We start from the raw sequence: 12,504 nt of genomic DNA, 5'->3' as shown, positions 1-12,504 counted from the left end.
TTTTTTTTTTAATTGGGCTTTTTATTATAGCAACAAGTAAAAAATATTGTATTTTTTTTTTCAAAATTGTCACTCTTTTTTGTTTATAGCGTAAAAAATAAAAACCGCACAGGCGATTAAATACCACCAAAAGAAAGCTCTACTTGTGGGGGAAAAAGGTCAATTTTGTTTGGGAGCCACGTCGCACGACCGCGCAATTGTCAGTTAAAACGACGCAGTGCCGAAAGCTGAAATTTCACCTGGGCAGGAGGGGGGTATATGTGGTTACGTGGTAAGGTTAAGTGGTAAGCATTATTGTCACTAATCAATGTAAATGGGTGCACGCATCTTTATTTGATTGAAGTGGAGTTCCACCCAAAAATGGAACTTCCACTTTAAAGAAAAGTGACCCCCTGACATGCCACATTTGGCATATCATTTTTGGGGGGGGGGGGGGTAAACTCTCTTTTTAGAGGGCTCCAGTTCCCACTTCCTCCTTAGGTCACCTCGGCGACTGGAATTCAGTCACTTTTCCCCACTCCCTCTCCGCAATCATCTGGGACTTATCACAGGTTCCAGATGATTTTTCCGCCAATCACGGTGCGCAGCGCGTGCCCGGCTGTGAAGCCACAGCCTGGCGCCCACAGGGACAATGCCTGCGCCACAGAGAGGAGGGGGAGACGAGCGGGGCTTCTTCCCCCGCATCGCTGGACCCTGGGACATGTAAGTGTCCGATTATTAAAAGTCAGCAGCTGCATTATTTTTAGCTGCTGACTTTCAATATATTTTTATTTATTTTTTTAGGCAAAACACCGCTTTAATGCAACAGTGAGATTGGTTGTTTTGAGGATTTATAGTAGTGTTATTTACTTATTATATAATTTATTATTGGAGCGCTCACAATAGCCAAGTAGGGGTAATAGGTTTGAGACACAAAGGGCTGCCAATATACCATAGCAGATGAAAAAGTGTGTATGACCCACTTTCAAAACGCAGCACATCACAATGCTTAGTATGTACACCGTGGCTGCTGTGTTTTGTGTATTGGGGTGCAATTCATAATGAATGTTACTACACACGCATTGTCCTGCGTTGTGGCAATGCATCTGGCATTATGGTACACAGATTCCATGATTATCTGAGTCTCTACTCATTAAATAGAATTGAGCCGCCTGGAGGTGGAGAGGCCGACCCTGGAAACTGTATCAGGAAATAAATCGGCAGAGGTGTTTGGATCCAAAGAGCAAGGAATGTCACATTTTGACAAGTAAAATAGCTCACGCATTTATTTCAATTGCAATATATTAGTTAACCTGGATTTCAACTCTAAGGTAGCCACAGACATACAATGATCAATACCAAAGGCAGACAGATTTTCCAGGATCCTTAAATGATCTTTAAACCTATGGGTCGCATCTCACCCAAACAACCTCAGAGGAAATGGCAATCAGCTATACTGGGCATTCTCACTCAGTCAGTCCCTATTGTTTTCCCTAAGATAAGCCGAGGAAAAGGCGCCTGGTTGTGTTTCATCTTCCTGCCAGCATAGGCATGAACATGGACGCTCAGACAATCGCGGCCCTTGTATACTGCAGGCCCCCTTCACTGACCTCCCCCACTGAGATGAACTTTGGAACACCAAAACACACAAAACTGACACAAAGTATTTGCCCACATCCAGTGTCACATGTACAAACCGTGCCAACTCAGCCCAGAAAAAGGATTCAAACTTCTTACTGGATTCAAATGAACATTATATACACAAGTCCATTCATTTTATCTTTATCTGGGTCCAAGGATGTGTAAAATGTATTCCATCATACATGATATTATAGAACAGAGTTTAAAGAGTAAACCCATTTTTGTTAAGAAAAAAAAGAAGAAAAAAAGAAGAAGAAAAAAAAAAAACAATCCCCGCTGGGTGGTCTATGTACATTGCAGGTATTTTAACAAACTCTGTTGCAAATGTCTACCTTTTGTTGTTCTGAAGAGATAGCTGTTAGTTTGTGTCCATGGGCTGAGTGAATCTGTATGGGAATGGTTTTAGAATTATCAATCAGCTACTGCACTTGCAGGGCTGTAATGAGGAACGTGGCAAGGTCTGCATCTTTTTAGACGTGATTTCCCTTTGGGAGTACCTTACCAAAAATGACATTTTTGTTGAAGGGGATGCTCAAAATCTGACTCTGAAATCAGTACATTAAATCACACAAGCAGGAAATTATATATCTGGGGGGGGGGGGCATTCTGTACACCATCTGTGTAGTGAACACCTCCAGGAGGCCATATTGAATTGGATTTTACATAAAATTACAGCACTGCAGATTGGAAAGGCCTTTTTTAATGGCATTCGATTACAATAAAACTTGATTCACAATTGCATTTGCTGCTTTTTTTTTTCCTACGAAAGTGGAGTCACCCTTTAAAATTCCTGTATAATCAGAAGTGAAAAAAATCTGCAGTGCTAGCATCTACAGTATATGAATTCCTAATGCCTCATACGCACAACCGGTTTTCCTGGCAGGAAAACTATCACGAGAGCTTTTAGCCGGGAATCCTGGCCATGTGTATGCTCCATCACAGTTTTCCAGACGGGAAAACCGCTGGGAAAAAAAAGGAGGACATGTTTCCTTTTTTCCCGCCAGTTTTAAAGCCGGCAGTTTCCCTGTGAGGAAAACCTGTGGTGGAGCATACACACAGCTGGGTTTCCTAACCAAAGCTCTCATGGCAGTTTTCCTGTTGGGAAACCCGGCCGTGTGTAGGGGGAAAAAGCTACCGAGCAGGTTCTTCATTTTCCCAGCGGACTTTTTACCGCCGGGAAAAACGATCCTGTGTACAAGGGTTGAGGCTGGGATCACATGTGTGTGATCACAGCCATTGCATATGATTCACACCACATTGCTGTGCAATTCACATGCGATGTCTGTGCAATGCAAAGTCAGCCATACAAACTGTATGGTTGAAATCGTATCACATTCGCACCAAAATGGTGCAGGACTTTTTTTGGTCCCCACAGGAATCGTGATCAGATTCCTGCACCATTTCGCACTGTGATCCGCAAACCGATCTGCAGGTGCCATTAACTTTACATTGACACCCCAAGCGGTTTGCGATTCAAGTGTGATGTGGGAGCTGGCACTGAATCGCAGGGTTTTCCGCATTGCATCGTGTGACCGGGAACTAACACCTTACAGAAACTAGCTTTACAGACATTACATTATGGGCTCAGACAACTGTATGTAATTACTGAACTTTTTTAAATGGAGTATCTTGCCGGTAGAAGATTGCAGAAGGAGAATCCTGCGCTTAATGCTGTACGCATGCAACGTTTGTGATGCACTATTATGTGCTGTCGCTGCTCAAGGCTGACAAGTCTATGTCAACAATGTGTAGCCAATGCTGCTGATCAGACACTCCTGATGTTGGCATGCCAGCCCTGAATCATCCATGCAGCAGAGGTGGAGGCGCGTGCACAGAGTGACCTGGGCCTCCGGTCATTCACAATCAGCCAAGGGTATTCTTTGCATGTATGGCCTCCCAATGAAAGGCTCATTCAAGACTAACATCAATAGCATGTGTGATCAGTGCTGCAGGCGACACAGCGGCAATAGCCAATAGGGTGCATCAATGCTGTTGAATGCAGCACAAAATTACACTGCCAGGTACAGCTGTCCGACTAGATCCATAGATCTGTATTGCACGATTTATATAGCATCAACACTTTGCGCAGCAATTAACGTTAGGGCAGACAGTAAAGTTACAATACAATTCAATACAGGAGGAATCAGAGGGCCCTCCTCAGAGCTTACAATCTAGAAGGGGGGGGGGGGGTCAAATGATAGAAAAAAAAGTAACTGTGGGGAATGAGCTGATGGAGAAAATAAAAGTAAAGTTGTTAGATGTGGGCAGAACAGATTTCTCTGAATAGAAGGCTTTTCGGGGATCGTCTAAAAGGAAACAGAGAAACAGATACATTTGATAGATTGGGGTAGGGAGTTCCATAGGATAGGAGAGGTTCAGGAAAAGTCCTGGAGGCGAGCGTGGGAGGAGGTGACAAGGGAATTAGAGAGCAGGAGGTCTTGTGGATGGATTTGTCAATTATAGTTAGTAATTTGTTGGGTGAGCGGAAGCCAATGGAGGGATTGGCAGAGAGGGGTGGGTGGCAGACACAATGGTTTGTAAGGTGAATGAGTCTGGCAGCAGTATTCATGATGGACTGAAGAGGGGACAACCTATGTAAAGTAAGCCAATGAGAAGGGAGTTGCTGTAGTCTAGGTAAGAGATTACCAGGAAGTGAACTAGGAGCTTTGTGGTGTCATTGGTTAGGAAAGGGGTATATTTTGGAGATGTTGGAGGTTGAGGTGGCAAGATTTGAATCGTGATTGTATGTGGGGCAAAAAAGAGTTCAGAGTCCAGGATTACACCTAGAACCTTAAACAGCGCGGATGGGCGATAGTTGTGCCATCAATCTCGACAGAGAGACCCTGGCAGGGGGCGGAAAAATTATGAGCGTTTGAAGAAGTAGTGCGACATCCAGGCCAGTATAGTTTCAAAAATATTCCAAATGCACACCTTCCAGGAAATTAGCCAATGGGTAAAAGGGTGCTGAAGCGATCACTGGCTGGGCACCGGAAAGCAAATCATATACACATATTCGCCAGCACACCAAGGATCATTTAAAAAAACGTCTAAAAATTTATTGCATATTTAGCGATCCAAAAAAGCTTTTTTGGATCGCTAAATATGCAATAAATTTTTGGACGTTTTTTTAAATGATCCTTGGTGTGCTGGCGAATATGTGTATATGATCCAGGCCAGTATGTCCATTATTAAATTAGGGTTACGTGAGAAGACTGAAGAAGGGATCTGAGGGGTAAAAAAAAAAAAAAATCTCATCGGCGTAGAGATGGGAAGTCATGAGACTATCAGCTGACCCAGGGAGATGTAGATGGAGAATAGGAGAGGTCCAAGAAAAGAACCTTGGGGGGACCCCGACAGAGAAAGGCAGAGGGGAGGAGGAAGTAGAATTGTAAGCAATGCTAAAGGTGATGTTGCACAGGTAGTATGAGAACCACAGATACAAATCTACATGCAGTGCACATCTGTCCACGCCATTTTTAACCCCCATGTGAATGTATTCTTAGGTGTACAGAAATTGCATGATGAAACTACCAACACGGATCCGTGCCCAGGTGCTGCAAAGACTCTGCCAGTCCTTTTCTGCGCTCTGTGGTCCCTTTGGGGAGATTTCCACCTCCCAGTGACAATGTCTAGCTTGGGAAAAAGACAAGGGAAATCTCCAAAAGAGACACAGATAAGTAAAGAACCTCAGCCTTCTGCTGCTGTGGTATCCCTAAAGCTAGCCAGAGAACATCCACAGGTTGAAGGGAAAAAAATTGCTTGCTTTTATCTCAGTTGTGGAGAACTTGTCAGAAGTTATTAGGCTGATAACAGAAGAACGAAGCAGGAGAAAGCTAAACGGTACTTGGGCTCGATTCACATCTATGCATGTTGCTTTTGAGCGTTTTTGCGGCGCTTGCTGCATTTTGACATGCGTTTAATTTTTTTTTATTGATTTTTTTTTTTTTTAGCCGGCAATTTTTATTTTTTCACATTTTCCTTCAACAATCAGCTATAAGCAGGTTAAAAAAAAAAACTGCACAGCGGCGCGCTCCCAATGCACTCATGTCACCCGGACACGGCGCATCTCCGCAGCTCTGTGACTGGCCCTCCTGATCACATGAGGGCTGTGTCGAATCACAGATGTCATGTGATGTGATGTAAATCGAGAGCCGGTTGCTAGGCGATCAGCTCTCCTCACACAGAAGTCATCAGTGAGGAGAGCTGACCGCTGCAACCAGTCGGTGATCTGCGAGTATGAGTTATTTTTTACAGCTTTTTACACCCTGATCACTGGCCCAGTGTCCCCACACAATTTCCCCAAAACACTGTCACCACAAACGTTCCCACACAGTAAAAACACCTGTCCCTCCACATATATGTAACAGTAAAATCATATGTCCCAATGATCATCTGCGTACATCTGTCCGTGATCACACAAACCAATTATACACTCAACAGGATTTTTTTCTACCAAAGACATGTAGCAGAATACATTTCGACTTGAATTTATGACAAAATTTAATTTGATTTGATTTCTTTTAAAATGGAAAGTAGAAAATATTGGTTTTGTTTTTTTCAAAATTTCCGCTTTTTTACGCTTATATCGCAGAAAGAAAAAAAAAAAACCAATAGAAATCTCTATTTGTGTGAACAAAATGAATAAAAATCTATTTTGGTACAGCGTAGCATGACCGTGCAATTGTGATTGAAAGTGTGACAGCGCTGAAAGCTGAAATATTGGCCTGGGAAGGACGGGGGTGAACGTGCCCAGTATTGAAGTGGTTAAAGCATTGTACAAAGGTAAATAGGGCCTTAAAAGTTGGGTGGTAAAGGAAACTAAACCTACAAAGGATTTTGCCCTAAGGTGGGCTGATGACTAACGCAGCCCTGTCCAGCTGCAAGGCTGGCAGCCATCCAGTCCTCCTTCATTCTGTAAATCAGGAAGAATGTCAGGTGAGCTCACAATTCAGGTCTTGCCCTTAGGACAAGTCACATGGTGGAACTTTATTTACTCTGTGGAGGTTGTAAATGTCAGCATTCCTAAAAACATTGGAGCAAGATTGTTTTGTATTTACCAACAAAAAAGCTACACTATTCACAGAAAAACACAACTGCACACTCCTAATTCCAGCTGCTGATACACAAAGGGAAAGGGCAGAATAATCATTTTCTATTTGAGGCAGAAAATAGAGACAGTCAGTAGGATGCAATAAAGTGTAGAGAGCAAATGAAGACATAAAACCTGAACTCGTCACTAATACATCTTCACAAGTAAAATGTCCAATCTGAAAACAATTGGACATGATGTGCTACCTGCATTCTAGCAATCTGCTGCCAACTTATTCAAATGAGACTTATTTACTAAATGTTGACATAATTAACCCCGTCTGTTGACACATTAAGGGTTTGCACATTTTTTTTGTATTTATCTCATAGTCAATACCCCAAATGTACATTCAGGCTCCATGCACACTGGTGTTTTTTTTTTAAGCTTCTAGAAGCTGTTAGCATTTTGTTTCTGCTCCTATGTGTCCATGCACCCCACTTTAGGCCGTTAATGTTTTTGAGCTTCAGCGTGTAGAAACAGAAAAAAAAAAATTGTAGATTTTCTGGAAGCATCTTTCCAGCAGAAACGCTGCCAATAGCTTTTTTGATCTGCTTTTTTTAACCAGCGTTTTTTTTAGCTTAGGTGTGCCTAGTGTGCATGGTGCCTTAATGATCACACATCCTGAATCAGCGCAGTGGTGGGTTTCCTTCCACACTCCATAGACATGCAGGCATGTTTATTGGTTCGTGTGCATTCACAAAGCTCAGCATTGCTCAAGCATGTGCAGCAGGCAGCCAGCTGTGAAGCTGCAAGCAACAGAGTCTGCTGCCCACAGTAAAGATGCCAATGTCAGGAACCCAAAGGTTAGTTAAGAGCTAGCCCAGGTGACGGCACTGCTGTATCCCAGGATTCCTCGAAGATGCCCAAAGCATTAGTCTGTGGTCACATTATAAATATACAGCTGCTGTGAGTTTATCATGTGACCACGGAATAAAGCTTTGGACCCTTTCGAGGAATCCTTGGTGTGACATTTTCTTATCTTTGATCATCCATGGTTTCCAGTCTATGGTCAAAAGTGGGTGATGAGCTGAAATGTGCCCAGCTATCCCGCTGCTGTGGGCTCAGTGTGGATGGAACAGACTACACTAGTGGGGGCTCAGTGTGGAATAGAACAGACTACACTAGTGGGGGCTCAGTGTGGAATAGAACGGACTACACTAGTGGGGGCTCAGTGTGGATGGAACGGACTACACTAGTGGGGGCTCAGTGTGGAATAGAACAGACTACACTAGTGGGGGCTCAGTGTGGAATAGAACGGACTACACTAGTGGGGGCTCAGTGTGGAATAGAACGGACTACACTAGTGGGGGCTCAGTGTGGAATAGAATGGACTACACTAGTGGGGGCTCAGTGTGGAATGGAATGGACTACACTAGTGGGGGCTCAGTGTGGAATAGAACGGACTACACTAGTGGGGGCTCAGTGTGGATGGAACAGACTACACTAGTGGGGGCTCAGTGTGGAATGGAACAGACTACACTAGTGGGGGCTCAGTGTGGAATAGAACAGACTACACTAGTGGGGGCTCAGTGTGGATGGAACGGACTACACTAGTGGGGGCTCAGTGTGGAATAGAACAGACTACACTAGTGGGGGCTCAGTGTGGAATAGAACAGACTACACTAGTGGGGGCTCAGTGTGGAATAGAACGGACTACACTAGTGGGGGCTCAGTGTGGAATAGAATGGACTACACTAGTGGGGGCTCAGTGTGGAATAGAATGGACTACACTAGTGGGGGCTCAGTGTGGAATAGAATGGACTACACTAGTGGGGGCTCAGTGTGGAATGGAATGGACTACACTAGTGGGGGCTCAGTGTGGAATAGAACAGACTACACTAGTGGGGGCTCAGTGTGGATGGAACGGACTACACTAGTGGGGGCTCAGTGTGGAATAGAACAGACTACACTAGTGGGGGCTCAGTGTGGAATGGAACAGACTACACTAGTGGGGGCTCAGTGTGGAATGGAACAGACTACACTAGTGGGGGCTCAGTGTGGAATAGAACGGACTACACTAGTGGGGGCTCAGTGTGGAATAGAACAGACTACACTAGTGGGGGCTCAGTGTGGAATAGATCAGACTACACTAGTGGGGGCTCAGTGTGGAATAGAACAGACTACACTAGTGGGGGCTCAGTGTGGAATGGAACAGACTACACTAGTGGGGGCTCAGTGTGGAATGGAACAGACTACACTAGTGGGGGCTCAGTGTGGAATGGAACAGACTACACTAGTGGGGGCTCAGTGTGGAATGGAACAGACTACACTAGTGGGGGCTCAGTGTGGAATAGAACGGACTACACTAGTGGGGGCTCAGTGTGGAATAGAACGGACTACACTAGTGGGGGCTCAGTGTGGAATAGAACGGACTACACTAGTGGGGGCTCAGTGTGGAATGGACTACACTAGTGGGGGCTCAGTGTGGAATGGACTACACTAGTGGGGGCTCAGTGTGGAATGGACTACACTAGTGGGGGCTCAGTGTGGAATGGACTACACTAGTGGGGGCTCAGTGTGGAATATAATAGACTACACTAGTGGGGGCTCAGTGTGGATGGAATGGACTACACTAGTGGGGGCTCAGTGTGGAATAGAATAGACTACACTAGTGGGGGCTCAGTGTGGAATAGAATAGACTACACTAGTGGGGGCTCAGTGTGGAATAGAATAGACTACACTAGTGGGGGCTCAGTGTGGAATAGAATGGACTACACTAGTGGGGGCTCAGTGTGGAATAGAATGGACTACACTAGTGGGGGCTCAGTGTGGAATAGAATAGACTACACTAGTGGGGGCTCAGTGTGGAATAGAACAGACTACACTAGTGGGGGCTCAGTGTGGAATAGAATGGACTACACTAGTGGGGGCTCAGTGTGGAATAGAATGGACTACACTAGTGGGGGCTCAGTGTGGAATAGAATAGACTACACTAGTGGGGGCTCAGTGTGGAATAGAACGGACTACACTAGTGGGGGCTCAGTGTGATCAGCCATAGCAGTACACATTGCTTTCTCTCACTCTCTATGTGTCTGAGAAGAGGACCTGTTGATTTCTGAGTGTTGATCCTCTCCTCTGGGTTAGGACTTCCCCCTGCCATCTCTACACAACACACACCTCCCTCCTCCTTATATTATACATGGGGGGGGGGGTGTCTGTAGTGATAACACATTTCCTGCTCCTCTATATAGATGGCGAGTGTTGTCATCCTATCAGAGGACGAGCTCTGACCGGGAACAGCGCCCCCCATCCAGGGACCGGTGCTGTGCAGTGGACTGTTGGGGGATTACACACACTGTAACTTTCTGGCTGGACCCAGTGGGGGAGGGGAGATCCCCGTACTACAAGTCCCGGAGCCATCTCTGAGAAGAGAAGTGATGATCGGGGCCGGGAGGTGAGGGGTTAAGCCGCGGGACGGCGCGGTGTGTACGGGGATGGGGGGGGAGGGAGCTAACCCCGGTGACATCACTCCTCTCCCTCTGGCTGTCAGTGTCAGCTGGGCGCGGAGTGACACACTTCATGGACGTGGCAGCGCTCACCTGTGTGCCAGGCTCTGGTCACATGACCTCCGCTCCGGCTCCACCACCATCCACTTCCGCCGATCCTCCGGGCCCCGGGACACTTCTAACGCTCCGCTGCCGCCGTCCCCCGCACTCTCCTCCGCCGACAACTCGCAGACCCAGCAGATCCCTCCGAGCAACAGGACCGCAGCCCCACCCCCAGCAAAGGGAAGTAGATCCGGCAAGAGCTACCTCCAAATCCTGGACTGGATCGCTCCGCTCACGGAGAACTCACACAAAACCCCCCATAGGGGACTCCGACCCGATCCCCGCTACACACAAAGACCGAGGGGGGGAGGGGACCAGACTACACACACACACACACCACATCATCACCTGTCCGGGACTTCTCTTTGTTATTAAACATGAACTACACACACTGACTGGAGACACCACATCCACCATACAAATATCTATGGGGGGAGAGAGCCACCGTACATTTCTAGGGGGTGGGGAGAGAGATCCACCATACAGATCTATGAGAGGGGGAGAGAGATCCACCATACAGATCTATGGGAGGGGAGAGAGATCCACCATACCGATCTATGAGAGGGGGAGAGAGATCCACCATACAGATCTATGGGAGGGGAGAGAGATCCACCATACAGATCTATGGGAGGGGAGAGAGATCCACCATACAGATCTATGAGAGGGGGAGAGAGATCCACCATACAGATCTATGAGAGGGGGAGAGAGATCCACCATACAGATCTATGGGAGGGGAGAGAGATCCACCATACCGATCTATGAGAGGGGGAGAGAGATCCACCATACAGATCTATGGGAGGGGAGAGAGAGATCCACCATACAGATCTATGGGAGGGGAGAGAGAGATCCACCATACAGATCTATGGGAGGGGAGAGAGATCCACCATACAGATCTATGGGAGGGGGAGAGAGATCCACCATACAGATCTATGAGAGGGGGAGAGAGATCCACCATACAGATCTATGGGAGGGGAGAGAGATCCACCATACAGATCTATGGGAGGGGAGAGAGAGATCCACCATACAGATCTATGGGAGGGGAGAAGAGGGGGAGAGAGATCCACCATACAGATCTATGAGAGGGGGAGAGAGATCCACCATACAGATCTATGGGAGGGGGAGAGAGATCCACCATACAGATCTATGGGAGGGGGAGAGAGATCCACCATACAGATCTATGAGAGGGGGAGAGAGATCCACCATACAGATCTATGGGAGGGGAGTAGAGGGGGAGAGAGATCCACCATACAGATCTATGGGAGGGGGAGAGAGATCCACCATACAGATCTATGGGAGGGGGAGAGAGATCCACCATACAGATCTATGGGAGGGGAGAGAGATCCACCATACAGATCTATGGGAGGGGAGAGAGAGATCCACCATACAGATCTATGGGAGGGGAGAGAGAGATCCACCATACAGATCTATGGGAGGGGAGAAGAGGGGGAGAGAGATCCACCATACAGATCTATGGGAGGGGAGAAGAGGGGGAGAGAGATCCACCATACAGATCTATGAGAGGGGGAGAGAGATCCACCATACAGATCTATGAGAGGGGGAGAGAGATCCACCATACAGATCTATGAGAGGGGGAGAGAGATCCACCATACAGATCTATGGGAGGGGAGAAGAGGGGGAGAGAGATCCACCATACAGATCTATGAGAGGGGGAGAGAGATCCACCATACAGATCTATGGGAGGGGGGAGAGAGATCCACTATACAGATCTATGGGAGGGGGAGAGAGCTCCACCATACAGATCTATGGGAGGGGAGAAGAGGGGGAGAGAGATCCACCATACAGATCTATGAGAGGGGGAGAGAGATCCACCATACAGATCTATGGGAGGGGAGAAGAGGGTGAGAGAGATCCACCATACAGATCTATGAGAGGGGGAGAGAGATCCACCATACATATCTATGGGAGGGGAGTAGAGGGGGAGAGAGATCCACCATACAGATCTATGGGAGGGGGAGAGAGATCCACCATACAGATCTATGGGAGGGGAGTAGAGGGGGAGAGAGATCCACCATACAGATCTATGGGAGGGGGAGAGAGATCCACCATACAGATCTATGGGAGGGGAGAGAGAGATCCACTATACAGATCTATGGGAGGGGAGAAGAGGGGGAGAGAGATCCACCATACACATCTATGGGAGGGGGAGAGAGATCCACCATACACATCTATGAGAGGGGAGAGGAGGGGGAGAGAGATCCACCATACAGATCTATGGGAGGGGGAGAG

The 12,504-nt window shown here is 46.9% G+C and overlaps 1 protein-coding gene across 7 annotated transcripts in view; it reads right to left on the bottom strand.

Moving 5' to 3' along the window:
* KMT2C (lysine methyltransferase 2C) overlaps positions 1 to 12,504 on the bottom strand; it is a 310,800-nt gene that overhangs the window by 260,755 nt on the left and 37,541 nt on the right. The window contains exon 1 of one of the 7 annotated variants that reach the window (XM_040352738.1): positions 10,249 to 10,437. The exons of the other annotated variants lie outside the window; for them this stretch is intronic. Within the exon in view, the coding sequence (XP_040208672.1) occupies positions 10,249 to 10,298 (50 nt within the window). The 5' untranslated portion in view covers positions 10,299 to 10,437. Of the gene's footprint in view, positions 1 to 10,248; positions 10,438 to 12,504 lie in introns of those variants that run through there. 7 annotated transcript variants of the gene reach the window in all.

The sequence above is a fragment of the Rana temporaria genome, chromosome 5 (genome assembly GCF_905171775.1).
Source record: "Rana temporaria chromosome 5, aRanTem1.1, whole genome shotgun sequence".
NCBI classification, from domain to species: Eukaryota; Metazoa; Chordata; class Amphibia; order Anura; family Ranidae; genus Rana; species Rana temporaria.
The sequence above is the reverse complement of the archived record's forward strand: the minus strand, read 5'-3'. Positions and strand labels throughout refer to the sequence as shown.